Raw genomic sequence first — 24,864 nt, forward strand, 5'->3', positions numbered from 1 at the left:
CGGGCTATACCACTGCGGGGTTGAGTCTCCTTTCGTTTCCTTTTCTTAATTGCTTTCCGTTTCCGTCCCTGGCTATGATATGCTCTTCAAAGCGCATCAGTTGCGAGGCTATGGGTTTCTCATCTAGTATCTTTCCGTTATTATCTATTTAATAGCGTTTCTGAGCCTGACCCCATCGACGACGGTACCAATCTTCTTACGTAGGTAGTTGAATCCTGGATCCCGACGAAGATGTGACTTTTGAAAACGCACAAATGCGTCCAGATCTTGGATTCAACTACTCATCAATATAATATACACTATCTGTGTGAGGACGTGAACAAGAGCATCCAGTTCAGAGCTGCAATCACTAGCAGAACGAGCGCCCCGGTCAACCCTACCCTTCCCCCTTTCAGCAGACTCCTAAAGGGATACACTCGTGAGCCGGATTAGAAAATGGTATAATCACAATCTTGTATTCCAGCAAATGTTTTGATGAGAAACGTGCCAGATGGCGAAGAAAATTGCCTTCTATCACCTTACTACGGGTTTTGTCGAAACAAGATCCCAAAGTCCCAAAAAATTGGTGCAAAAACTGAAAAGAGGGTATCTCTGCGTATGCTCTGAATTACAAGCCAGTGTGAATCCCGAGAACCCCTGACCTGCAGATCGCGGTCTATTGAAAGACAGAAAGTGAAAAAGAAAGTGAAGCATGGTCTCGTAATTCAAATTCCGAACCCCAAAGTATGACAGAAGCAGATAATCGTGGGAATCGTTTACATGACGGGGTGGGAGTTTAGCGGTCCATGGAGCTGGCTATTGATCGACTGGCGGCTCGAGTGGTTTGACTGTCCTGCTCCATCCATACGCGGAGCATCTGCAGATACTCTAAGACCTTCATCTTCATAGTCGTAATCACTGTCCATCGAGATCGTTGAAACCCGTGCGCTGCCTCCGCTAGCAGCTTCCTGGATGGGAGAGACAGAAGGGATCCCATCAGGAGTGCGTTCAGACAAGGGATAGTCCTCGTCGACGGACGAGACCGATTCCGACTGCCGTGCCGTGCGATCGTTCTCACTGTCGAGGAATCCATTGAGGTTTGTTGGCGACGCCAAGGGTGAAGGGATACGGGTTCGCCAAGGGGTAGCAATGTGCAGCAGGTCAGAGCGCGGGAAAGAGCTTCTAGTGGCGGTAGAGGATCCTGCATCACTGTCTGCATAAGCAGTTGTTGTTTGGCTGCTCCACGTCGCGTTGCTACGCCGCCAGGAAAGGTCCCGACCCCGACGCGTCTGACTCCTTCCACGGAGCGAACCAGCGCTACTCATCGAGAGGCCAGCCTCGCTGATATTGGGGTGATGACTCAGGAAGTGGCTGCCTATCCCCGCGAAATCCGTCGAGTGTCGAGAGATGCGTGAGCCAGCAGATTGTGCAAGATCAAGGCCCGCGAGAGAAGCCCTATCCGCGAGTGGATTTTCTGGAATCACGGAGCTTGTCGGCCTCTTGCAGAAGCAGTCCACAGGGCACCCGCATCTATTCTGTTGTGCCGATATGGTTTTTGCTCGCCTGATTTCTTGAATGCGCTCATCACGTTCGGGGTCTCTGGGTCTTTTCTCAAGTGAGAAGGGTTTTTGGTAAGCTTCTTCGCCATGAAGGTCAGATTCAAGGCTGCGAGTCTGCGATCCTGGCTCGGGTGCGCTTCGGCGACGCGATAATGGACGAGGCGCAACCTCGGCGGGGTTTTGGGGAGATGGTGTGGACACTTGGTCATGTTGGTCCGGCAAGGCCTGATGAGCGGTAGGTCGCGATTGCTTTGTGTTGACGGGCAGTGGTCGGCTGTTCTCTGTTGTAGTAGCGCGGCTGGTGTCGATTGACTGGCAGCTGGTCCGGCGGCGCGCACGTCTTATGGCCTTCACTTGGCGAAGACGGAACAGCACTGCCTTTAGTTTCCCCTTGATCCTCGTTGTGAGGCCCCTAACTTTGGAGCCACCTTTATCGGTACTTTGGTGGGCTTGCCTTGGACGTAAGGCGGAATTGGGCCGATCAGACTGCTGGGGCTCCTCCCTCCTGGCCCGGCTACTTCGGGATGAGTTTTTGGACAAAGAGCTGGCGTCGCATCCTGAAGAGGGAGATATGTAGGCGCGAAGCCGTGACGGTGGCCTGGCTTCTGTTCGGGGCTGTTGCTCCTGGTCGCCTTCCGGCATCTGAGGAACCGAGCAATTCGTGATGAAGGGGCTACCGAGAGCGCCCATGGAATGTAGCCTTGTAACCAAGGCAGATGCACCTACTGTAGCATCCTCGGGAGGGGCAGTACTGGCGTAGCCAGAAAGATCGCTGGCAAAGGTCAACGTCCTGGTCTGTTGAGAGACGAGAGAGGTGTGAGTGGAGTTTCCGCCAAGGCCAAACCACTTGTAGGAACAGTTCTCGCATCTGACGCCATTGTACACGCCGGGAAAGCGAGAAAGCCTAAGCGTCATCTTGTTGTGCCAATGATGGCATCTGGGGCAGCTGCCGTGGAAGCTGACGTCCCAAGTTCCAGAAGGAATGGATCCAAAAGACATTGTGCTGGACGCGGTGGAAAAGTCGGTGGCGCGCCTATCCGAGGGGGACATTGTGGGATTCCGATGCGAGATATCCATGGTGGTAGATGTGTTCGGCCTTCCTCCGGCCGGAGAAGTTGGTGTCCGGGGTAGGTTCATCGCTCGGTCCTCCGAGTGTTGGATAGAGTCCACTTTCAAGGCTGGCGAGACTGGGCTGGGGACGTAAAGTCAGGCCGTGATCCGGCCTTGGCTCGGCGGTGAAGAAATAGAGAATAGGCCCAAGACGGGCGCTTGGGAGGTTGTGCCCTATGAGGGCGCGATGGGGCCAAAACTTCAACCAACACACTCGCACACGGACAACGAAAGCAAAGACCAGCAGGAACGCACAGGCAGGATCGGTTTAAATGAGCAGATCATGGCGCTTATTGTGTGCCTGGCGGGTCAGGCGCGGCGAGGGAGCGGCCAGGCAGCCCCCAACCCACTGAGGCTGAGAAGTGCCACAATATCGGCTGCACTGCCGCAGCATCCATCGGTGTTCGCACACTCCGCCACACCTCTTGCCAAAAAGGCACAATCGCAGGCTGTCTGCCTGAGCGAAGTTCGGTGTGACCAGCGAGCGGCGTGCAGGCGCCTTGGGCCCAAAGCAGGGCATGCTGGAAAGACAGCTCGATGCAGCGAGAGGTGTTCAGCGAGGCGGCGTCCCCGCAGCTGATGACAAACAACATGGCTATCGTGCTTGACGGGTGCGCGCGAGGGCCGTGCCGACCGGTAAAACTGCCGTGCGCAACGCGATGGGGCGCTCGAATGTTAGCATCAGAGGCCAGCCGCCGACGCCATCTGTGGGAGCGGGCCGCAAGAAGTGACCATTTGCGGCCCCCACGGCTGGCCAGACGATCGTCAGCATTGACCGGACTACGTCGAATCTGTCTTCTTTGCCGGGGGATGGTCGTAAAATAGTTGCGCCATAGCCGCAGCACGGGTGTTGCAGCTTACACCCCTAACTTAGCAGCAATCTGGTCCACTGCAGCGCTGTTGTGGTAGACGGGTAGGCGAGCTGTGCGAAGCTCGCATGCTGTGGCACGCAGCGGTGACGCTCATCCCGGTCGATGCGCCGAGCGAACCGGTCCCGCGGGCGACAGCGATGCCGTTCTCAGGCAGCAGTCGGCCACATGCCTTCATGAAGACGGGCTGAACGGCCTTGGTGTGCAGGCAGGTGGCCGCTAAACGACCGAGATGCGGCGGTGCTCGACTCGGGCTGGGGCTGGTGCGGCGGACGTCAGTGCACCCCTGTCTTCTGACATCAGCGTGGGCAGCCTGCAGCCTTGCGCTCCAGATGTTGCGGAGGAGGCGGAGGAGGAGAGAAGTGTTCGAAACCATCGAGCGAAAGCTTCACCGAGGGGGATATAGAGCCATTGAAGGCCGCGAGCCGGGTTTAGCCGATGCAGATGAATAATGGGACGGCGATGAAGGGTCATCGCTGCTGGGCTGCCCCGCGCGTGGCCTTCCGCCGAGACCGGAGCTTGACTGTCGTCTCTCCACCCCGCGACTGAATATTTCGTGACTCTGCCAACACCACCCACCACCCGCCAACCACCCGCCATGCCGTCGTTCAACATCGTAGTCTTTGCAGGTTGGTGTCCGCCCCGAGCTTCCCGAATAACTATGCTAATTGGCGTTCAGGCGACCACTGCGGTCCTGAAGTAAGCACATTGCTGCCGCCGTCACCATCATCAGAGCTCACACGCCAGTGACAGGTTACCGCCGAGGGCATTAAGGTCAGACTCGCTTCCAGCCACAATCAGAGCTTTTGCTAACAGCCGCAGGTCCTCGAGGCTATCCAGAAGGAGAAGCCCGATGTGAAATTCAACTTCCAGCACCACCTTCTCGGCGGCGTACGCACTCTCCACCACATCTCGACCAGTAGCATTCTCCTGGCTCATATATATACCAGGCTTCGATCGATGCCACCGGCGAGCCCCTAACCGACGAGGCCTTGACCGCTGCAAAGAACGCCGACGCTGTCCTCCTCGGTGCCATTGGCGGTCCCGTTAGTCACACCCACCATACATATCTGCGAGCATCATGAGCTGATACACTCTTCCCTTTGTTTAGAAATGGGGTACCGGCAAGGTTCGCCCCGAGCAGGGCATCCTCAAGCTCCGCAAGGAGATGGGCACCTTCGGAAACCTACGCCCTTGCTTCTTCGCCTCCGAGTCGCTCGTCGAGTACTCGCCGCTCAAGGCCGAAGTGTGCCGCGGCACCAACTTTAACATCATCCGCGAGCTGACCGGTGGTATCTACTTCGGCGACCGCAAGGAGGACGATGGTAGCGGATACGCGCTTGACACGGAGCCCTACTCCCGTGAGGAGATCGAGCGCGTTACGCGCCTGGCCGCCACCCTCGCCCTGCAGGAGAACCCCCCGGCGCCGGTCTGGAGCTTGGACAAGGCCAACGTGCTAGCCACCAGCCGCCTGTGGCGCAAAGTCTTCACAGAGATCATGGAGAAGGAGTTCCCGCAGCTCACCTTCGGCCACCACCTTATCGACTCGGCCGCCATGCTCATGGTCAAGAACCCCCGGGCCCTGAACGGCGTCATCGTCACCAGCAACCTGTTCGGCGACATCATCAGCGACGAGGCCAGTGTCATTCCCGGTAGTTTGGGACTCCTGCCCAGCGCCAGCGTTGGTGCCATCCCCGATGGCAAGACTCCTGTCAACGGCATCTACGAGCCCATCCACGGTACGCAGAAAGAGTTAACATGAGTAATCTACTCGATTTCATTACTAACATGTCACGAAAAAGGCTCTGCCCCCGACATCTCCGGCAAGGGCATCGTCAACCCCATCGCCACCATCTTGTCGGTCAGCATGATGCTTAAGTACTCCCTCTGCCAGCCCGAGCTCGCCACCGCTGTCGACGTCGCTGTCAAGAACGTCCTTGACAATGGCATTCGCACCGCCGACATCAAGGGCACCGCCAGCACCAAGGACATGGGTGATGCCGTTGTCGCTGAGCTGACCAAGCTTCTGAAGAAGTAAGAAAAAAAAGAAAAAGGTAAAATAAAGAAACAAATACGACAGGTGCATGATTCAAGACCGCTCATATCTTTGCAGTTACAATTTAAATAGCGTTGGGGAAAGTGAACAATATCATGAGCACATACCAAAGGGGATAGCTTGAAAGAAATGTAGTGAATGTGGAAAGAAATCATATGGTCTCCAATCAATGCGCAAATAGATACGCCTGGCCTCTTGTCTCAGGTGACAAATATGTGGACGGCCGATATCGCAGACAGTCTGTTCGTCTCTCTATCTCCTCACTCGTCGTAATCTACCGGCACGTCCACCTGCACCGCAACAGCTTGTACGGAAATTTAACCATCAATCCTTATTATCCCTGAGGGACAGTTGACGCAAACATCTGGACGTAGATGCGAGTCTGGATCACATACTAACACGTCCGGATATGGGATTCCACTGCTACGTAATTTTGAATCGAGTTGGTGGAAGTATTGGTGAACGTGCCGGTGGATCATGATGAGCGAGGGGACATCTCAATTTTGAATTAGCCAACAAATACTTCGCAAGAGTGGGCAGTGGTCCGATGTTGAACTATCAATGAAATTCATTCAACTCGTCTATTAGCCACGCTTCTATCTTGTCCCTCTTCCGTTTGCTTTGTAATCTTGTAATTCTCACTCCGTTGTTGTTTTCCTTTTACTCCATCTGCCGCCCGATTGATCTTTCCCCTCACGCCATCATTTTGCAATTTTCCTTGGGGCAGAACTTCCGAACAAGGGCCAACTCTTGACGCTCCATTAGAAGAAAGGTTCTCGCTCGAAACACATCCTGAAATGAACTCCTTTGCTCTCTTTTCCTACCAATGGAGATAAACAATTTCCAACAAACTCAGGAAAGTGCGGAGGGGTAAAACGCAAAAGCGACCAGTGGTATCAACACGACGAGCGCTATTCAACTGCACGAGGAGGAACGCTTAGGACGCTGGAAGTGGATGGTGATGGGAAGGGTGGATTTTGAGGTAGGTGCCGGGATGCCCTTCTAAAGCTCTCGCAGCTATGTCCCGGTCAAGTTGCTCTTAGCATACGAGAACGCTTCAAGACAAGCTTGCGCCTTGAAAGGTCGGACTCGGTGAACATGTCGCTTAATGCTTCATCATATCGGCGTAGCTCTTTTCGGTCTTGTTGGGGTCGGTGGTGCTGAGGCCACCGTTTTCCTGTTTGGCTGAGCCATTCTGCTTAGGCTTCCCGTTTGCCGATCCGTTCGTAGAGTGCATCTCGCGCTCGACACCGTGGGCGGCGTCTTTGGCGGCCTTGGAAGAGGCATTGGCCTTAGAGGTCTGGCTAGTGCGCTTGGTATAAGAACGGACGAAAAAGCGGACGAAAAGCGCACTATGTGCAAGTTAGTGATTTTATCCCCGTTGAAATAGCAGCGCAACTTACGTCAAAGGCAACAGGTAAATGACATTGAGCCAGATTGCGAAAGACTGCCCAGTTGTGTCAATGCAGGGGACCCGGACATACTCGTCCCTCCACTTGATCTCCTCACGGGCCTCAGCAGCTTTGACAGCTTCTGGACCGAAAATGTTGCCAGAATCGTCGCGAACGTTCTCCGCCAAACCCTCCTCACCAGCCGCTCGGAGGAGCATCTTCTTAATCACGGCACCAATGCCGGTAGCGCTGGCAGCGGCGGCGACGGAGGTGGCAGAGGATGACACTGCAGAAGCAGCCTCAGCGGCGGCAGAAGTCACATGGTGGACGAGAGTGTATGGTGTCGAGACCGGAACGGTGTACGAGATAAACAGGTGGATAGCCGCGAAGTTTGCACCGATGACGAATTGGGCAATTTGCATGGTCGTCAAAGCACGTTTGACCGGCTGAGGGACGCGAACACCGAGGGCAGAAACGGTGTAGTATGTGTACTGGGCGTGATACTAACATCATTATCCGAATTCGAAGGTCCAGTGGCGTGGAGAGGGACTTACCATGAGCGCGTGGATACCCGAATTAATGAAGACGAACATCCAGATGGGAGCCGACATGAAGCGGATACCAGCCCACATGCAGAGCATGGCGCCAGCATGGTGGTAGGTCTGCAGAGTGGAGCTGCGCTTGCCCTTGGCCAGAATGATGGCAGTGTCAAGCACCTCGTAGAACTTGGACAAATAGAACCACCAGCCCCAGAAGGCAAGGCCCTCGTTCCACATCCTGCCCACGTCGGTAGGGTCAGGCTCGCCATTCGCGCCCAGCAGAATCTGGGTGTTCTTCACCTCCCAGGCGTCGTTGGTGTTGTTGAAGGTAGCAGCGTTGCCGAGACCGCGAGGGCCATGGATCTTGCAGTATGCGTCCACATTCTCGACCAGACCAGCACCCAGACCAGGAGTCAGGCGGTACAGAGCCCTTGCCATGGCAACGTTTGTGATGCCGGAATACACGGCCAGAAAGACATTGTGGAGGATGACGAAAGCGAAGAAGATGCGGGTCTTGCTAATGGCCCAAGGCTTGTTGCCACGGCTCTTGTTGTAGCGGTTGAGCAGGACCACAGTGACGGCGTAGACAGTCGCAATGGTCGCGGGGACCTTGGGGGACAGGAGCGCATTGTATGTCTCGGCGCTGATGCCAAACGGAGCTCTGAGAGTGCCGGTAGCCTGTGGCGGCGCAAGCGCAGGCGGGGCCCAGTCCGGAGGGAATTTGAACAAGTCCCGCGAGGGCAGCTCGAGGTGAAAGGTAGGACCCGACATGGTGTTCGTGTGCAGCGCGAGGTTTGGACCGGGACAAGTTGGAGCAACGAGGAGAGAGACTGGAGCCCTGGGCACTTTGTCTGATCTCAACAGACCTTCATGTAGGGTGGCGGGCGTGTGAAATTGCGATGGAAGCAGCGAAAGCTGACGGACTGCTTGGACCGGAGTAGCCAAATGCTTCAGCAATTGGCGGGCGGGTGGGATACAAAAAGTACTCCTTCGGGCGCGCGCATGGGAAAAATAACAGTGAGCAGGGCATGACGTTGCCGAGCCCCAACAATTCAGACCGGGGACCGGAGCCTGATCGGGCAGGCGGCGCGTTGCGCGCGCTCATGTGAGGAGGCCAAGACGCGACGTTTTTTCCATTACAAGAGCAGCGCACCCGCTGAGCCATCCTAGCTTTGCTCCCTCGCCTCCCGTCGCCGTTCCACCCGCCTCGCAGTGTTCGCAGCGCAGCGCCAGCGTTGACCGTCGCCATTGAGCTCGCGTGCGCGACCAGACGCGCCCCGCCGCCATGCGCCCCTCGCGCGCACATCCTCACACAAGCGAGTGGCCTGCCCACCGCCGAGGGCATGGTTCACGGTGCCTCGTAGGGAGCCTCGGCAGTTTCACGCTCCCTGATAGGTCCATTCTGTTGCTGCCCGCCACCCCAACTCACGAGAACGAGTAGCGCCGCAGGCCGAGACTGCCGTCATGCTCCTCAACAATAATCTACGGCCGAACTTTCCCTATCGTCCGGAATTCTCTTTGCCTGACCCTTCAGACCCTTCGAACCCCTCATCAGACCCTTCGAACCCCTCATCAGACCCTTCCGACACGCACATGATAATTCCTCCTCAACGCCACGCCTCCAAAACACCGTCAACCGCCATCAAACCCCGCCGTTGTGCAGATCAAGATTCTCGTTGAGAATACCTAGCAATATGAGCATGCACGTCATGCTCAAGATGACCTGGGCTTGCTGGCCAATGGAACAGGCGGCGGTGAAGATGCACCGCTTTCCGCCGAACCCTTCTTTTTCGGAGGAGGCGGAGGCGGAGGCTTCTTCCCCACGGGGCCTGGCGGCGGGTTTGCTGGTGATGTGCCTCCGCTGCCGGATGCCACGCCGTTAACTCTGTCCAACACGCCGTATTTTTGGTTCACCCCATTGGCCTTTTGCCATCCTGACGCTACCTGCTCTCCATGTCTCTCGCGGAAATTGTTGGCAGTGGAAGCTGCGGTGCGCATGTCGCTCACCGAGACAGATGAAGGGTCTTTGTGAAAGTTTCTGGCCGTGCTGAACGCAGCCTGCTTCTGTGCAAACGTCGTTCCTCCCTCAGGGGTAGCTGACTGGGAAGAGCCAGTGTTCATCTTCGCGAAACGTGACTGGAGCCCCCCGAGATGGTTCTGCTGAGCAGGAGACGCAGTACGCGCCGGCACTGGAGGAGTCGCGGGCGAGCCATTGCGGGGAGGAACCGGAGGAGAAGCAGTTCGCCCAATTCCGAACCCCGAAACGTTTACTCCCGCATTGCCTAATCTGCCAATAGCTCCTTGGTTGAGTATACCTTGACTTGGCTGTGCCGGGGGCTTCTCGACACTTTCTTGGTATGTCGGCGGTGGAAGTGGGGCATGGATATCTGGGTGTGAGTTCTGTCGAGGGGGGAGTCGCGGCGGCAACCTCGGCTTTTGAGATGGCGCCGGAGGGGGGGCAGGCTTCGTCCTGATGGGCGAAGCCCCCTCCGGTGTCTCTTGTCCAGGCCGTCTTACGGGAGGTTTAGGCAGATGCGCCGTTGATAGACCGGTCGTGTCCACCCGATAAGGACCTGGCGGTGGTCTGTATTCCTCTTCCTCCTGAGCTTGAGCAGCTGCGATCTGCCTTTGTTGTGAGGCCTGAATCTGCTCTTGTGTCAAGGGGGCTCCGAGGCCGCTGCTTGCTGGTGTGGGTGCGGAGATGGCGCCGGCCGCTCTGCTCGGCGAGTTTGCTTGCGTTCCATAGTAGGCCTGATGCTTCGGGGGAGGTGCGAAGCTCGCGGGATCTTTCAGAGAAGAGAGTGGGCGTGACTGGTGGTCACGCTGCGCCGCATAAGGGTCATTGTTGCCTCTACCGACCAATCCTTTCTATGGTGCGCGACCGCGGTTAGCCGGTACGTCATGAACAGCACCCGGGGCGGTGCGGGATGAGGAGACGTACGGCTCTGTCCCGGAGGCCTCCTGAGCCCTGGGAAGAGGAGGATTTGCTGTTCTTCTCAGGGTGCCAGCCGCCTTTGGCGATCTCTGTGAATTTGTTCATGTTGTTGTTGTTAGGCGGTTTGGATAGGTTGGGCACGCAGGATGACGACGGCTCTGGCGGCAACGACAGGGATGTGGCGGCTGTGTTTCTTGGCGAGAAACCCGCCGCGCCTCTGTAAGTCGTGGCCGACGGCAATCTCATTCTATGCATGACCACGAGAAAAAGACAACGTCGACTGCCAGGTAACAAGTGACGAGCATGCATTCCATATACGCCAAGCCCTGACTCTGTCTTTTCCTACCTTGATGCTGTCTATCAACATCATCGTGCTTGTCTCTTCCTGATCAAGCATGCTTTACTTCAACATAATACGATGTCTCGCAGGCGCTACCTGAGCGGAGTATGCACGATCCCTATCTCAACTCCACTATGCCAAAATCTGGCTCCGGCATGCTCCTGGGCTTCTTTCTTTTGCTTGTCGCAGCCTCGGCTCTCGTTCCAGTGCCTGCGGGCAACGCAGTCGGGTCGGCTCTTCTTTCTCTGAACGCTTTATCTCTTGCGAATATTTGCAGCCCCCTCAGATGCGTGTCCTTCCCGTTCTGGTGGTTCTCAAGGATCTTCACCTGGACAAGCATGGCTCGAAGGACGGGTAGCTTCTTCCTCCTGCGCCCCGTCTCGTCTTCACTCTCGTCATCACCGAGTTCGTCGTCGGAGCCAGAGACATCATCGTCAGACCCATCAACAGCTCCGACGCCTTCGAAGTCGACATTGACCCAGCCCCGAGGCTCAACAAAGGACATGACACCCCATTCTTGCAGGTCCATCTCGCCCATGCCAGCGAGGAATGCGATCTTCGTGGGTGTATAACTCTCATCCTGGTCAAAATCGAGGTAGATGCGCATTGCCACGATTTCGACGACTTTGAAAAAGTGAATGTTGAGATAGTGCGGCTGAGGGCCATCCGACTGCCAGAAGAGAGACGTCGAGGGGGACCGCAGCTGGGGCACGCCACAGCCCGGCTTGCTGCTTGAGACAGTCCATGATGCGAGTGATGAGATCTCCTTCAAGTTTGGTGGTAGTGGTGGCATCCTCGGCTCAGTCGGAGATTCTGGGAAGGGTGTCAGTCAGGCCCAGGCTGCCGGATGCATCACCGTGAAACACAGGGAAGGTGGAGTGCGCCAGTGGCAAGGGTCGCTGCAAAGAGATCTTGGGTGGGCTTTGACGCCACATGCACCGCGGTTCCAACCGTCTGGATATCAATCTGCCGCGAGATGAAAACGCCACCGCCCAGATCAACATCAAGAGTGTCCCAGGGGTGGGAAAGGCGCATTTGCTTTTGTGGTAGCTTGAGGTACCACTCTCCAGTAGTCCATTGACAAATTTGGATGTCCAAGAAATTCTGGCCTGGGCTCATGGCCACGGTCTATGGCAAGTTTCACAATACGACACTTGGTGTGTGCGAGAAAGAGTATTGGCAGAGGCGGTTACGGTCGAGGTTGGCGGAAGCAGATGCACCGAAGACATAGAGAGGATGGCCAAAAGGGAAGTGGGTGGAGTCGACAGGTGGGAAAACGGAGGAGTCATTTTTCTTCTCGGGCAACGTAGGGGAACAAAAGATTGTACCGACCTAGTGGGGCCTCGTCTTCCTCGTCTTCGGCCTCCGCGTATATGTCGGCCATAACGGACTCCATATAGCCGCTTGCGGGATCATCATGGCTTACATCATCGAGGTCGGAGGGCGGATCGAGGGCATGTTCGGGCTCAGGCTGAGGCTGGTGGCGGCGACGTGTAGCGGGTGGCATTAGTGTCTTGTGACCGGGGGACCGTTGGGTTGGGTCGATTTGGAGATGGCATGTCGGTGTTTTGTTTTGGCGGCGGTTGAGGGTCGGCCGGGGCAGGCGCTAAGCCCGGCACCCGCTCTTTCCTTGGCCTCCGCGTCCGCCTGCACGCCCTTCTCAAAGCAGGCTCGACTCGCTCTCGCTAGCCTCACGGCCCGGATCAAGGCCCGGCTCCATCTTCGGCCGGGCTGGCTTCCGTATGGCCACTCGACCCCAGCGCTCGTGGGCCTGAAAAAGCAACAACGAGCCCCAGCGCTGACAGGCCGCGACAAACCCAAATCTTCAAGCCGGCCGGCCGCCCTCGACTGACGTGAAGACGCGGCCCCAGCACGATCCGACGCGCATGCGTTCGTCCAATATTGCTCGGCTGCTGGTGCGACGGCCACGGCATCCACCAGCGCTGTGCTCCTGCAACCTCCGCTCAGGAACCCGACCGTGTGAGACGACTTGGGATTCGCACCTGGGGTCCAACGGGCCGTCTGCCAGGGCGCGTTTGAGATGAAGACAGCCACAGATCTCGCAGCAGGCCCCCGCCTCTCCCGCCCTCAGGCCTGCCGTCGAAGGTGCAAGGCCCAGCCCCCTGCAGCTGTTAGCACTTCTCTTCCCTGTTCTTTTCTGGCATCCCACAGCGTTGGTGACACTGGCCGCGATAATGCACCCGGAACGCGCCCGCAACGTGAATCCCCAGCAAGGGGAGCCAGATCGAGACCGGGGCCCATGTCCACCCCGTCAGCATCATACAACTCGCTTTTTGTGAATTTGATCTCTCATTCCCCACCTCTTTCCTCGATCCGCTGTCTTCCCCATGCACTCGGTTTGCCTTTGCTCTTGATCCATCCCATGTGTGCATCAAGACCGGGATCCTATGTCTTGTAAATAAGCGTCAACTTTACTCGCCTTCCTGCAGCCACTGCCTCACTGCCTTCCCAGATACCAAGCAGCACTTGCACTCTCCCTCTGGCCTGCCCACGCACTTTCTTCTCATGAGCCCGCTCATCCGCTGCACTGGAACTACTTGCCATACCACCACACCTTGACGCTTTCTGTCACCCTTCATGCCTGATGCGCTATAGTACTGGAGGCCGTCCTGTGGAACAACCGTTCGAGCGGCGACTACAACAACTTTGACAGATGGCGTACCATCCGTTCTCAGAGACCGAATCGAGAGCCCCTGCTCAGCTTGCTATCTGCATCGTTTTCCTCGTACTGACTTACCTCGCTGTTGGTGCGCGATGCTATGTCCGGACCTGCATAATCAAAAGCTTCGGATGGGACGATGCCCTAATGGTGGTTGCCCTGGTACGATTGAACGCTTGGCACTCTGGATGAACTAGACTGACAAAACTATAGATCTTCTTTAATGTATGGGCCCTTTCGATCATCGTCATCGCGTATCAATATGGTGGAGGTACCCGCGTCGATGTCATGGGGACTGCGATGCACGTAAGTCTATCGCACCTTATCATCACATCCCGTCTAACACCCTCCAGTGGATAATCGTCTCAGAGACATTCTACGTAATCACAGCCATGATGGCCAAGTTGTCTCTGGGCATCTTTTTCCTACGAATAGTTATCAAGCCCTGGCAGAGAGCCATGGTCTACGTCGTAATGATCCTCATCACCCTCACAAGCATTTTCTTTTTCTTCTTCCTTATTTTCCTCTGCGGGAGCCCAAAGGACTATCTTATACGTTACGTGTACGATCAATGCGCGCCACGCGAAGTTCAAAATGCTCTCGCATACCTCTCCGCCTCCTTAGGCGCGGCGGCGGACTGGGTCTATGCACTCATCCCGATTCAGATTGTGGCGCAAGCCAACATGGACATGCGTTCCAAGCTATCCGTCCTCTTCATCCTCTCCGTCGGAACCGCCGGCTGCGTCTGCTCCACCATCCGCCTGAAATACGTTGGTGGCTTGGTCAGCCCGACGGACTTCTTCTGTATGCTCCGCACTCGAGCTTGCCTACCCGAGAGCAACCCCACCCGCTAATGCTTGACGTCTCAGGGAACGCCGCCATGATAGCCGTTTGGTCGGGCATCGAGTGTGGCGCGGGAATTACGGCTGGGTCGCTTGCAACCCTCCGCCCGCTGTTCAAGCGCTGGGCCGCCACGGTCCGCAGCCTCACCTCTAGCTCATTCGTCTCCTCTTCCGCGCGCCGGCGTAAGCGCGCCGCGAACCAAAACGGCACCGGTACCAGTAGTGGCGCAGCCAGTGATGGTATCAGACCGCACGTCAGCGATCCTGTTGATGTTCACCACTATCATGGCCACCATAATCCCCATAAATCGCAGTCCCGTTCCTTGCCCAGTCATAATTCATCCATCGGGAACCTCAGCAACGGAAATGGAACGGGAGGCGGCAGAGCGTGGCCCAACTCCGGCTGCTGGGAAAAGCTTGACAGTGCCGCCGGCAGCGGTGTCAACAGCTCCGACAACGACGACGCAATCCTCCGCAGTGGCAGCATCACGCGGCAGCTCGGCAACAGCGAATACTCAGGCGACGACGTGGAATTGAAAGACCTGTCCCGGGAGACTTCGCGGGAGCTCCTGGACTGCCACTATTACCAACAATCATTCTCATCACCATCACCCCCACCTCCTCCATCTCGCCACCTACCGCCGCCGCCGCCATTGCCACCACCTCCGTCTCTTTTGAGGAGTGCAACTGCAGGGTCGGCGAGCGCGAGACCTCTGTCCGTCATCCCAGAGCGCGATAGCGTTGCCAGTAAAAGCGGCGGTGGCAGTAGCAGCTGGTGGGAGTGGCCGTGGGCTACGCTGGACCAGAGGTCGGAGAACGACCAGCGACAGCAACAGCAGGTACAACAAAGACGAGAAAGTGATTTCTACACGTCGCCGTCATCACCGTACGAACTGGACCTGGAACTGGGTCGGCCGTTCACGGTCGATGCCGAGGGAACGATTCTGGACGCGGACGAATTGAGGAGACATCATCGGCGGCATCGGGTCATAGGTTCTGCCTTATAGAAAAGTTTTACGTGATAGGTAGTTGAATATAAGATCCGGACGTAAAGGTAAGTTTATAATACGCACATTTGCGTCCGGATCTTATGTCCAACTGCCTATTTTATTCTAATGATGCGGTATCTGCGGAAGGTAGACGCGGGGTGTGAAAAGGTATTGAAAGTCGGGTCGGTGACAGTGGGGTGTTTGAATTGCAGATTCACCAAGGCGTTCGAGGCTGGACTAAGAATAGGCTCGCTTGGTAGAACAGGCTGCATGCTGCAGTCAATAGGCAAAGCCGGGGCTTCATTGGAGGGACGGCGTGATGACAAAGGATTCGTCACCCGGAAGCATCATCGTATGAAAGCATGCCATTTGCGCCTCTGTGTAATAGTGCGGATGCGGTAAGACAGTGGCACAAATAATCATGTCGGAAAGCTCGGGCTTCGCGCCCATTGGTGAATCGTGTTGTGTCTCTGGATGAATACCTGTTCGTGGAGTTGCCGTAGTACAGTAAGGGAGACCGAAGCACGCGCTTGTTGAGATGGATCCGGACAGATACGTCCAATACCGGTTTTCCCGTGATGTTCTAGATCACTCCAAGACCCGATCTTTCTTGCGTCAAGTGCGGGTATCAACATCGGTTGAAGCAAAGCGGTCACGAGCCAATCAGGTACAGGGCAATCAGTTTACTCGTTTGGGGAAGGCGTTGACGCGCTGCACGGTCACGGTTGCCCGGCCGCGCGCAGTGAGACGCGACTGACTCTTGCGCGCAGGGCACGGACGATACACCAGCCTCCCTGCGCGCGCTCTTCCGACCTTTAAACCCCCTCCCCCGCAAGCTGCCCACCGCATTCCTACTGCACACAACTCCATACCTCGCTGTCGTACAATCCTCCACAGCTTGCCCTACCATTAGCGACATCAAAATCCGCCGCCTCCCCCCAGCAAATTCCACCATACCGTCTGCTGCAGCTCACCCTCCCGCCATGTCGACAACCTCAGCGCATCGCACCAAGCGTCCTTTCCAGCCATCAATTACTTCATACTTCGCCCGAGCCGACCGCTCCGATCCCGATGCAGCTCTCTTACCCACCTGCAACCGAGCCCCGCCCCAAGGTCTGGCCGTCGTCCCCGCCAATGTCCAAGCCTCGCTCCTGAACGTCGGCATGCGCGTGCGCAAGTCCGTCCCGGAAGGCTACAAAACACACAAAACCCAGCCAACGCCGTCGCATGACCACTACAAGCCGCAAGCTACCTTCACGCCTGCCATGCCGACCAACCGCCCGACCGAGCTCCTGCCCTTCTGCGGCATACACAAGATTGGCGGTCACGACGTCCAGCAGCAAGCAGCATCCTACTTCCACCTCGAGGCTGACAGCGCGACCTCCGCGCACGCCGTCGATGCCCACGCGCCCGCGTTTTCGAATGGTGACTTCGGCCTCTCCAGCCAGGAGTCCAACACGTCGACCATCTCGACCGACTCGCTGCCCACCAACAAGCGCCGCTACGAAGACGACGAGGACGAAGACACTGGCGAGAACGATTTCGCTGCGAACAATGCGCGGGGAAATACCGGCGATGGCGCTAGACCCCTCTTCCCCACGCTGAATACTGGCTTGGCCGTGCCTGCCCGGGGCGACGATGTCGACGAGCTGCAGATCTCGCCGCGGACGGTGTATCCAGTGAGTCACACGGTCATGCCGAACCTAGCCGCACCGATGAGGCCGGTTGCGAGACCGAGATCGAGAAGAAGAAACGGCGGCGATGTTGGGGGCCGTGTTGGGGGTCGCCGACAGGCGGTTGATGAGGACCCTTTGGACTTTGGGGAGGCGGACTTCTTGAGGCCTCCTTCGTCGGACTCGTGGGGAGGAGACGTGGAGGTGGAGATGGGCGGGATTTGATGAGAAGTTTGGATGGGAAATCCGTGTATTATGACAGGCGTGGCTGGGGAAGATGAAGCATTTTGGTTGGGTCGTTGAGCGCAGCATTGGTGGGTTTTGGGCGTTTGATGGCTTCTTGCATATTAAGGGTCGCAATGGGACCGTTCTGCGTACATCGAAGCACACGTGTACCGAGCATAGGATGGACAGGACTGAAAAGGGTATATCCAATCGATTAACGTGGGAATGTGTTTCCCGTCAAAAACGCACTTAGGTAGATAATAATGGAAAGATACTAGATGAGAAACCCATAGCCTCGTAACGTGATGCGCTTTAAAGAGCATATCATAGCTAGGACGGAAATGGAAGGCTATTAAGAAAGAAACGAAAGGATACTTAAACTCGGGGTTTAGCCCGCTTCTAGAGATATTTCCATGGGGGGGGGGGGGGGGGGGGGGGGGGGGGGGATTAAATACAAGATCCTAACGTATATGTAAGCCTTAGATGCGCTCATTCACGTTAGCTTCTTAGATTCAACTACCCGTGAGAAGATGATTCCATTTATTAAATCCCTGATGCTTAGCCCCTACTACGGCGGATGATAAAAAAGAGTACCCACCCGCATCTACAATACATAGATGCCGCATCATCATATTTGTAGGCAGTTGAATTTAAGATCTGGACGTAAATATGTGTATTAAAACTGATATTTATGTCTGGATTTTATATCCAACTACCCATCCCATGTCGAATTTTCCTATGAGGCAGATGCGGGTGGACAATTTCTCTTGTAAGTCACTGTGGCTTTGCTGGAGGGAGATCAGGAGAGTTCGCCACAACGTCTTCGATTCGTTCGACCATATCTAGGCCCGGGTAGGTCCAAATTTCAATCAAACGGCGTTCACTCTAGTCTACTCCGAAGAATGCTCTGCGTGCCAACAGCGCCCGTTCACCACCAACCATATACGGAAAGGCTCGCTGGAACTCGACAACAAAGACCAAGAAATGGGTATCGAAGAGCTCCTCGCCCTTCATTTTAAGAAGAGTCTATCTAAGTGCAGCATATGCGGAGACCTCGCCGTTCAAAAAAGTATCTTCGCAACTGATCGACTACCACCCCATCTCGTTATCACCAGCATCCAGGACCCACTAAGGTTGGATCTACACAGTGTAATCGAGTTCAAAGCGTGTAAGAAGTCACCAGCGAATCGAAACCTTATACGCTACATGATAAGGGCGATGGTCTGTAAGAACGGCACAGCTACATTTACCCGCGACACGATGGTTTTTCGAGCGAATAACCGTTTCTATCACTACGACGATATGAACACGCTCGAGCTGGTTAAACGAGTGAGCATATGCTTCATCCACCGTGTCAGGCTGGGTTTCAAATCGGAAGCATCCCCTAAGTTGAGAAACCTAATCGAATGCACCCACCAGACTTAGAAAAGTATAATAACGACGATGCACCTGCGGTAGCGCTCTTGTGGAGTCCAATTCAACTCATTCGTATTTTTTCTGCATCGTAGCGAAAGGAGTCGTCTGGCTAGGTCCGCTTAGCAAAACATCACCTTCCTGTAGGAAGCCATCTGATTTTTCATATTATATATTTGTTTCTAGTCGTAGCTCGTTGCTAATGCTTCCGCCAGCCCTGTAGGCGCTATGTCAATCCTGCCCCGCTTCTACCTACCTACCCATTCCTTAAGCAGCTCAGCAACCGTAAAGCACAGCTTGAAGATTGAAATTGCCTCTTGCGTTGTCGTCGTATTCGACTCGCATGCAATTCTGGGATACTCCATGTTTGCATCCCCTCTTCCCTAATACTCTACAATCTTGAGCCTTTCCCTGACCTCCTCCGGCAGTTCGTCCTGCTTGACGATGCCCAGCTTCACCGCATCGCCCCAGAAGAACATGGCGCGATCGTTCGCGTATCCGAGATAATCGAACTCTTCCTCAGCCTCTGCCGCACCCGAAGAGCTACCCGCATCGCCCACATCCGCAGCATCCTCTGGCCTCTTGTCCTTGAGATCACTCGCCATGGCCTCGGCCCCCGGGGAAAGTGGGTCGGTCATGCCCACCCCTTGGTCTCCCTGCGGGTTCATGTAACTCTGCTCTCCGTCCTCAATCCCAACGGCGCCGGGCTCGGTGGCTCCGTTTGTAGCCGTGTTCTTCTTCATCTCGTCGTCGAAGTCGGGGAGGCCGGGGATCTTGGCTTGCACAATCCCCCACGCGACCCATTGCGCGGAGTTGGCGAGACGCCAGATTTGCGTTTCGGCCATGAGACGCTTGATTTCTTTCTCGAGTTCGGCCTCCTCACGCTCTTCTTGCTCTTGCAGCTGCTGTGGCGGAGCGCGGGAATCGAGCATGAATGCCGAAATGGAGGAGCTATGGGTCAGTGTGGGAGGTCGTGCATTGCTAGGGGCTGCGGAAGCATCGCTGTTCTGAGAAGGTTGGAAGGGACGGTGAGTGACGTAAGAGCGGATGAAGCGGTGCTGTTCTGCAGGTGTTGGATATGCATTTGTGTTGACGGCTTGAGGAGCCTTCTCATCATGGTAGTTGTAGCACCATTCGGTCTGCTACCCGTTAGTGCAATGAGCTAAGAATGTACGATGGAGCCACCTACGAAATGATTGGCGAACTCCAGCCCAGGCGGGTTAGCGTTCGCGTACTCAAAGTCGATCACCACAAGCTGTTTGTGCTCGTTGGCAGGAAGAAGTAGGGGCGAGTCTCCTGGGGGCATAAGTCGGAGAATGTTCCCGTATTGTGTCTGGTATCATGTAGTCAGTAACCATATGGCGCCTGTTCGTAAATGAACACTTACATCGTTGTGAGCGAAAACCAAACGCTCGTTGAGGTGCTTGGTTCCTCCATACTTTTCAATCAGCCATTTTCGGTACTTTTCCACTGTCTGGCGGAACATCTCCCACGGGACACCGCATACGAATCCAAGCTCGGCCAGTGAGCCAATATCTTGAGTTGTCTCAGAGCCTTTCTGCACCTTCGAAACTTCTGCATCGAGCCATTTTGAGATGTACTCGCAACGATCAACCCACTTATCCCAGTTCTTCCAGATGAACGGACCATCTTCGCGCTCCTGCGGGAGAAGGTCAATACCCTCGTGCAGCTCACGCATGCGTTTGGCAATCTGGACTGAAGTGTCCGGGTTGTGGAGGTCCTTGGGAGTAAGCGTGCGAGCGTGGAAGAACTCCTCAAAGCGACCGTTGGAGAAGGTTCCAAGGAGGCGAGGGCCGATCTTCTTGCGAGCCAGCCTGCGCAAGATCTGCAGTTCAGACTCACGGTCAATGAGATGCTCGACCTGAGGGCCGTAGATGCGGAGGAGTAGTTTTCTGCAGCAGCAATGAGCGCGTTTTCATTTCTCAAGACAAGGTCAAACTTACGGAGGAGGATTGCGAGGGCGGGGATGAACGCTACCGTCCTCTCCTTCCCTTGGAGGGAGATCCTTCGGAGGGGAGACAACGTAGACGGCGTTAGTAAGAGCACCGCTCAGCCTCTCGACCTCAATGTCGCTGCTCCTATCCATGGGGATCCGTCGCCATCCCTTCAGGCGCAGGGTGTGTGCAAGACGAACAATCTCATACTTGAACGTCGCCCAGGCCTGCTTTTCCTTAGACTTCCTCGTACCCGGAGTCAACTGATCATCGACGTCGACCTCGTCGACACCGCCACCAGAGTAGGCGAGAGTGCGGCTGTTGTCAAGGACAACATCACAGCTCGGCACAAGTACATCACCATCGTGGTATTCGGTATCAGACGAGCCGGCCGTCGACTGGCGTCTCAGTTTGCGGCCGATGCGGTGAGGCATCTTGCGGCCCTCGTGGCCGATGGCAGACAAGCCCTTCTCAATAATCTGTTCGAGAGCATCCAAGGCGGCCGAGCCTTCAGACGCGTCAGAGGGTCGTCGTGCTTCAGCTTCGGCCTCGCCGTCGACTCTTGTGTCGGCCGAATCGCTCGATACTTTTGCCTGAATGCTGGGATCTGTAGGCTCTGGAGGAGCGCGCTTCGCTGCTTTGCGAGCTGCTCTTCTTGCCTTTTCTTCCTTCAGCCATGCACTGACCTGGGCCACCAGGGGCTGAACATGGTGACTGTGGCCGCGGTGTCCTGAATTAGCGCTGTCCTCAGCAAGGATTTCCGACAAGGCACTTTCGGCTGCGCTGTGGCTGGACGAGATGCTGCGATCGGTCAAAGGCCGGCCGGAGAGGCGCTTGCCAATCTTGATGCGGTGCTGCTGTTTTGAGGGAGTGCGCTCGAGCGTGAAAGTGCCATCGTCATCCATGTCCTTCGAGTGGGCTTCGATGGTTGGCGAGATTTGCGGATCAGCAATAGTGACAACTGGTCGAGCGTTAATATGGGCTATCCTGTCTCGCATCCTCAGGAAAAAAGCCATGTTTGCGACGGGCAGAAGTGCTATCAAGTAGGCAAAGTTGCGGGAAGTGGAAAGGCAGGAACGGAGTTGGTTGAAGGCAATTGCTGTGTTGAGATTGCGGAGTAGACCTGTCATGTGTACTTGCGAGACGCGTCGCCGGAGTCAGAGATAAACCAAGATAAGCGTGCCTTCCCCAATGGTGTCGCGCAACCACCCGCGCTCCTTCTCTTTCCACTGCGTGCCCGGCATCTATCAGAAGCACGCCCTCAACACCGCCGCCGCAGCGCAATGCTGTGAAACCGCTCGCCGACGCAGTTGGCCCGTAAAAGGACCTGCATTAAGCTTGCAGATTTCGGCTACCCGCCGCGCGGGAAGAAGGGAAAGCAAGCCACACCCCGTCTCCGTTCAATACCTCCAAAGAGCAGTCTCGAACTTAGGTACAGAAGCAGCACAGCGGGAGAGATGGGACTGATCAAGAAAGAAGTCGTAAGACTCACCTTTCGAAGCCGGACTCCGGGGAGGTATGCTGGGACTGACACCACCATTGCCGGAGCTGCCTGCTGGAGGCTTCAACGCGCTGTCATTGGTCTGCTTCGCGGGCTCGGATGACATGGCTGTTTGCTTTTAGCACGGCAGATCGGGCAACGAATGTGGCGAAGGGTGTGTTTGTCACGGCCGGTGATCCTGGCTCTGGCGGGCGGCAGCGCGTGGAAGACGACAAGGGCTACAGAGACGGAAGGCCGGCGGACGGAGGCGAAGAGACAGACGGGCTGGGGGAGGGAAAGAAGCGCTGGCGCGGCAAGGTTCGCTCGAGAGGAAGATGGCGCGCCTGGACTGGGCTCTGGGTGACTGGCCGTCCGCACGTGAATGGCAAGCGGCGTGGAGCGTGCACGCCTTGCCGGGTGGGATGAGAAATGGTCTGCGAGGCACAGCAAAGCGATGAAGACAGAGAGGGTCTTCGGATAAAGGGGAGCAGCGCAGCTAGTGATCAAGGAGCTTGGTGTATTCTGGACCTGGAAACAGGCGTTATCTTTTCGCGGGCACTAGCGCTACACACTGCCCGCGCGCCGCAGCCCAGCACCGCCGCCCGTGCTCTGCCTGCAGGGACTTCCCTCCACTCGCGCATCTCGCCCATGCATGCATTATGACGCCGCCTCCCGCCCGTGGAAAGCCGGAATCTTGGTTTCGCTCGGTGATCATCCGGTTCCCAATCCGGCAATTCCCGTCCTTTGAGCCACCAGGCGAAGAGCGCACGCTTCTTCATGGACGCCTGGTGCCTGCGACCGAGTTGCTGTGCTTGTTTTCCCCGCAGCGGCGCGCGCACCCGCCTGTGCGCCCCCCGGCAGAATGTCGTGGAAAGGAATGCTCGACTTCATCTCGGCGCGCCTCGCCTGCTGTTCTTCCCCACGGCGGCGACCCACCGCCAGCAATCTGCGAGCGCCGAACTATGCCCAAGATAGCTACCGCCCGTAGGCACATTGCAAGATGGTCTTCCTCCGCTATAGCAGGGACAAAGGAAACTGGCCCGTCCACATCTGCAGTTGAGTACAAGATCAGACAGTCCAGACCACGTGTTGTCATGATGACCGGGGCCCCCGTTGCTCCTGGGATGCGTGCCATTGATGTATCAGCAGCAGGGACAAAAACTTGCTCCAGCTATGCATCAGGCCACGTCTCGCAGGCGAAGAAGGATCGCCTGCCGATTAGCGCTTGAACCCTTCCACTCTAAGCGCTTGCTGCTGAGGTGCAAGTAAAGGCAATAAATCCTGCCAACTGGCATTACTGCCAAATTACTCGCTACCGCTCATTTTGGCGGGCCAAAGGCTCCAGAACAGACCGCCATAGATTTTCGACGTTCGCGGCCTCAGGTGCCCGTAGCCGTCTCTATTCAAAATGCATACGAAGCCGCCTTCGTTCGTATTTCCAACCAAATTTCGATTCGTGGGGCCATGATTGCTTGAAGGATATCAACTTCTCGCTTTCGTCAGGGCAGTGTGCGGAGCTTTACCTTTACAATCATCCCGCTCATGTGGGTATCATTTGATGCCAACGCCAAAACGCCCTGCTCAATGCAAGTACGCACTTCTCTGCCAGATGAAGAGCGTCGGGTGAAACGGAGCTCCAAAATGCCGTGCACCTTCTTTTCCCCACACTACTCTTCCATCCGCTCGTCATTACCACTCTCTCCTGCCTTCTTCTCTCCGACCAACCCTGCTACTGCTTCCATACCCCTCACCTCCTCCGGAAGCATTCTTCTCCCCAGGCCTTCCGAACCACCCTCTCCATTACCAACGTCCATCCCTCTCCTCTCCATAATTCTTCTCGTCTGCTTTTCCACATACTCGCTCCGCTGCCGGGCGAACTCTGACCCTGGCCCCGCTCCACCGGGCGCGCCCAGCCCCGCAATCCTCGGCCGCAAGTTCTGTAGGATCTGCCGCAGTGCCGGGAGCTGGCTCAGCGCGAACGCCGTGTTCTGCCTCAAGGGCTCGTGCTTGGGCAACGCGGCGCTTCCGTCGGTGGGGAGCGAGATGTCCAGACTGCGGGCTGCCGACGCCGAGGCCAGGAAAGCGAGCGAGGGGCTCTGAGGATTGCCTCCCAGCAGGCTGCGCAGCTGCTTTAGTAAAGCGTCATTGCGCGCTCTTTCCGCGAGGAGGGCGGAGTGGAGTTTGTTGGTCTCTTGAACTTTGCGGCGCAACGCTTGGACGGATTCGGGGGTCGGTAGCGGGGTCGAGGCGGAGGTTGAAGCATTTGGGAGTTGAAGGCCCTGGAAACGTGTCAGATGCCGGTTGATCCTGGAGCTGTCTTGCAGACTGTGTCGCTCAAAGCGAGCAGCAACGATCAATATACCTGATAATGTGCCAACCTAACCCACGGCACCAGGTCCTCGGGCACCGTGAGCACATTCCTTAGCAAGTAAATCTCCAGCTTGTCAAAGTTCTTGTCGACCGTGGCCTCCAGCAGCGTCTCCAATTGGTGCACACCCTCCTCGATCTCCTTCCTCGCCTCTGGATAGAGCGGGTTCCCTTCGCCGTCTGTGTCTGGGATGGTGTTCTCCGCCGCGGCTCTGGCAGCGAAGCCAAGGCGCGATGGTGGTGTCTCGAGCAGGCCAGCCTCGACCGCGTCGACGGCGCGGTTGACTAGCTCATTGATCATGTTTATTATCTGGTCAATGAGGGTCTTGCGCCGAAAGTCAGCATTTGGCTTGCGTTGACGGCGATTGTGGATGCAACTGCGCAATCGGAGGTCTTACGAGCGGCGTGTAGCGGAAGTGCTCCGTGAGAAGCGAGGTCTCGATCTGCTTCGCCTGCGCCATC

General features: G+C 56.3%; 7 protein-coding genes across 7 annotated transcripts; 3 read left to right on the forward strand and 4 right to left on the reverse strand.

Annotated features, from left to right (window-relative positions):
* Positions 1 to 4,115: 4,115 nt before the first annotated feature.
* LEU2 (3-isopropylmalate dehydrogenase) lies at positions 4,116 to 5,555 on the forward strand (the record flags this gene model as incomplete). The annotated part of the gene is made up of 7 exons (XM_066776713.1): positions 4,116 to 4,146; positions 4,197 to 4,216; positions 4,271 to 4,291; positions 4,340 to 4,408; positions 4,468 to 4,563; positions 4,629 to 5,256; positions 5,320 to 5,555. 7 exons carry the CDS (start codon positions 4,116 to 4,118, stop codon positions 5,553 to 5,555), a joined length of 1,101 nt encoding a protein of 366 aa, XP_066632555.1.
* A 1,123-nt stretch (positions 5,556 to 6,678) lies between these two features.
* On the reverse strand, positions 6,679 to 8,274 carry SLS55_005264 (uncharacterized protein; the record flags this gene model as incomplete). Its single annotated transcript, XM_066776714.1, has 3 exons — positions 6,679 to 6,925; positions 6,977 to 7,467; positions 7,519 to 8,274. The coding sequence occupies 3 exons, from the start codon at positions 8,272 to 8,274 to the stop codon at positions 6,679 to 6,681; spliced, it is 1,494 nt and encodes a 497-aa protein (XP_066632556.1).
* Positions 8,275 to 10,896: 2,622 nt separating this feature from the next.
* SLS55_005265 (uncharacterized protein) lies at positions 10,897 to 12,285 on the reverse strand (the record flags this gene model as incomplete). The annotated part of the gene is made up of 2 exons (XM_066776715.1): positions 10,897 to 11,591; positions 12,111 to 12,285. The coding sequence occupies 2 exons, from the start codon at positions 12,283 to 12,285 to the stop codon at positions 10,897 to 10,899; spliced, it is 870 nt and encodes a 289-aa protein (XP_066632557.1).
* A 1,473-nt stretch (positions 12,286 to 13,758) lies between these two features.
* SLS55_005266 (uncharacterized protein) lies at positions 13,759 to 14,312 on the forward strand (the record flags this gene model as incomplete). The annotated part of the gene is made up of 2 exons (XM_066776716.1): positions 13,759 to 13,764; positions 13,812 to 14,312. The coding sequence occupies 2 exons, from the start codon at positions 13,759 to 13,761 to the stop codon at positions 14,310 to 14,312; spliced, it is 507 nt and encodes a 168-aa protein (XP_066632558.1).
* A 1,960-nt stretch (positions 14,313 to 16,272) lies between these two features.
* Positions 16,273 to 17,187, forward strand: SLS55_005267 (uncharacterized protein; the record flags this gene model as incomplete). Its single annotated transcript, XM_066776717.1, has 1 exon — positions 16,273 to 17,187. The coding sequence occupies one exon, from the start codon at positions 16,273 to 16,275 to the stop codon at positions 17,185 to 17,187; it is 915 nt and encodes a 304-aa protein (XP_066632559.1).
* A 1,796-nt stretch (positions 17,188 to 18,983) lies between these two features.
* On the reverse strand, positions 18,984 to 21,685 carry SLS55_005268 (uncharacterized protein; the record flags this gene model as incomplete). Its single annotated transcript, XM_066776718.1, has 4 exons — positions 18,984 to 19,739; positions 19,790 to 19,933; positions 19,988 to 20,513; positions 20,565 to 21,685. 4 exons carry the CDS (start codon positions 21,683 to 21,685, stop codon positions 18,984 to 18,986), a joined length of 2,547 nt encoding a protein of 848 aa, XP_066632560.1.
* A 2,703-nt stretch (positions 21,686 to 24,388) lies between these two features.
* Positions 24,389 to 24,863, reverse strand: SLS55_005269 (uncharacterized protein; the record flags this gene model as incomplete). Its single annotated transcript, XM_066776719.1, has 2 exons — positions 24,389 to 24,727; positions 24,801 to 24,863. The coding sequence occupies 2 exons, from the start codon at positions 24,861 to 24,863 to the stop codon at positions 24,389 to 24,391; spliced, it is 402 nt and encodes a 133-aa protein (XP_066632561.1).
* Position 24,864: the final 1 nt, after the last annotated feature.

The sequence above is a fragment of the Diplodia seriata genome (genome assembly GCF_021436955.1).
Source record: "Diplodia seriata strain FDS-637 chromosome Unknown scaffold_5, whole genome shotgun sequence".
In the NCBI taxonomy this organism is placed as follows: domain Eukaryota; kingdom Fungi; phylum Ascomycota; class Dothideomycetes; order Botryosphaeriales; family Botryosphaeriaceae; genus Diplodia; species Diplodia seriata.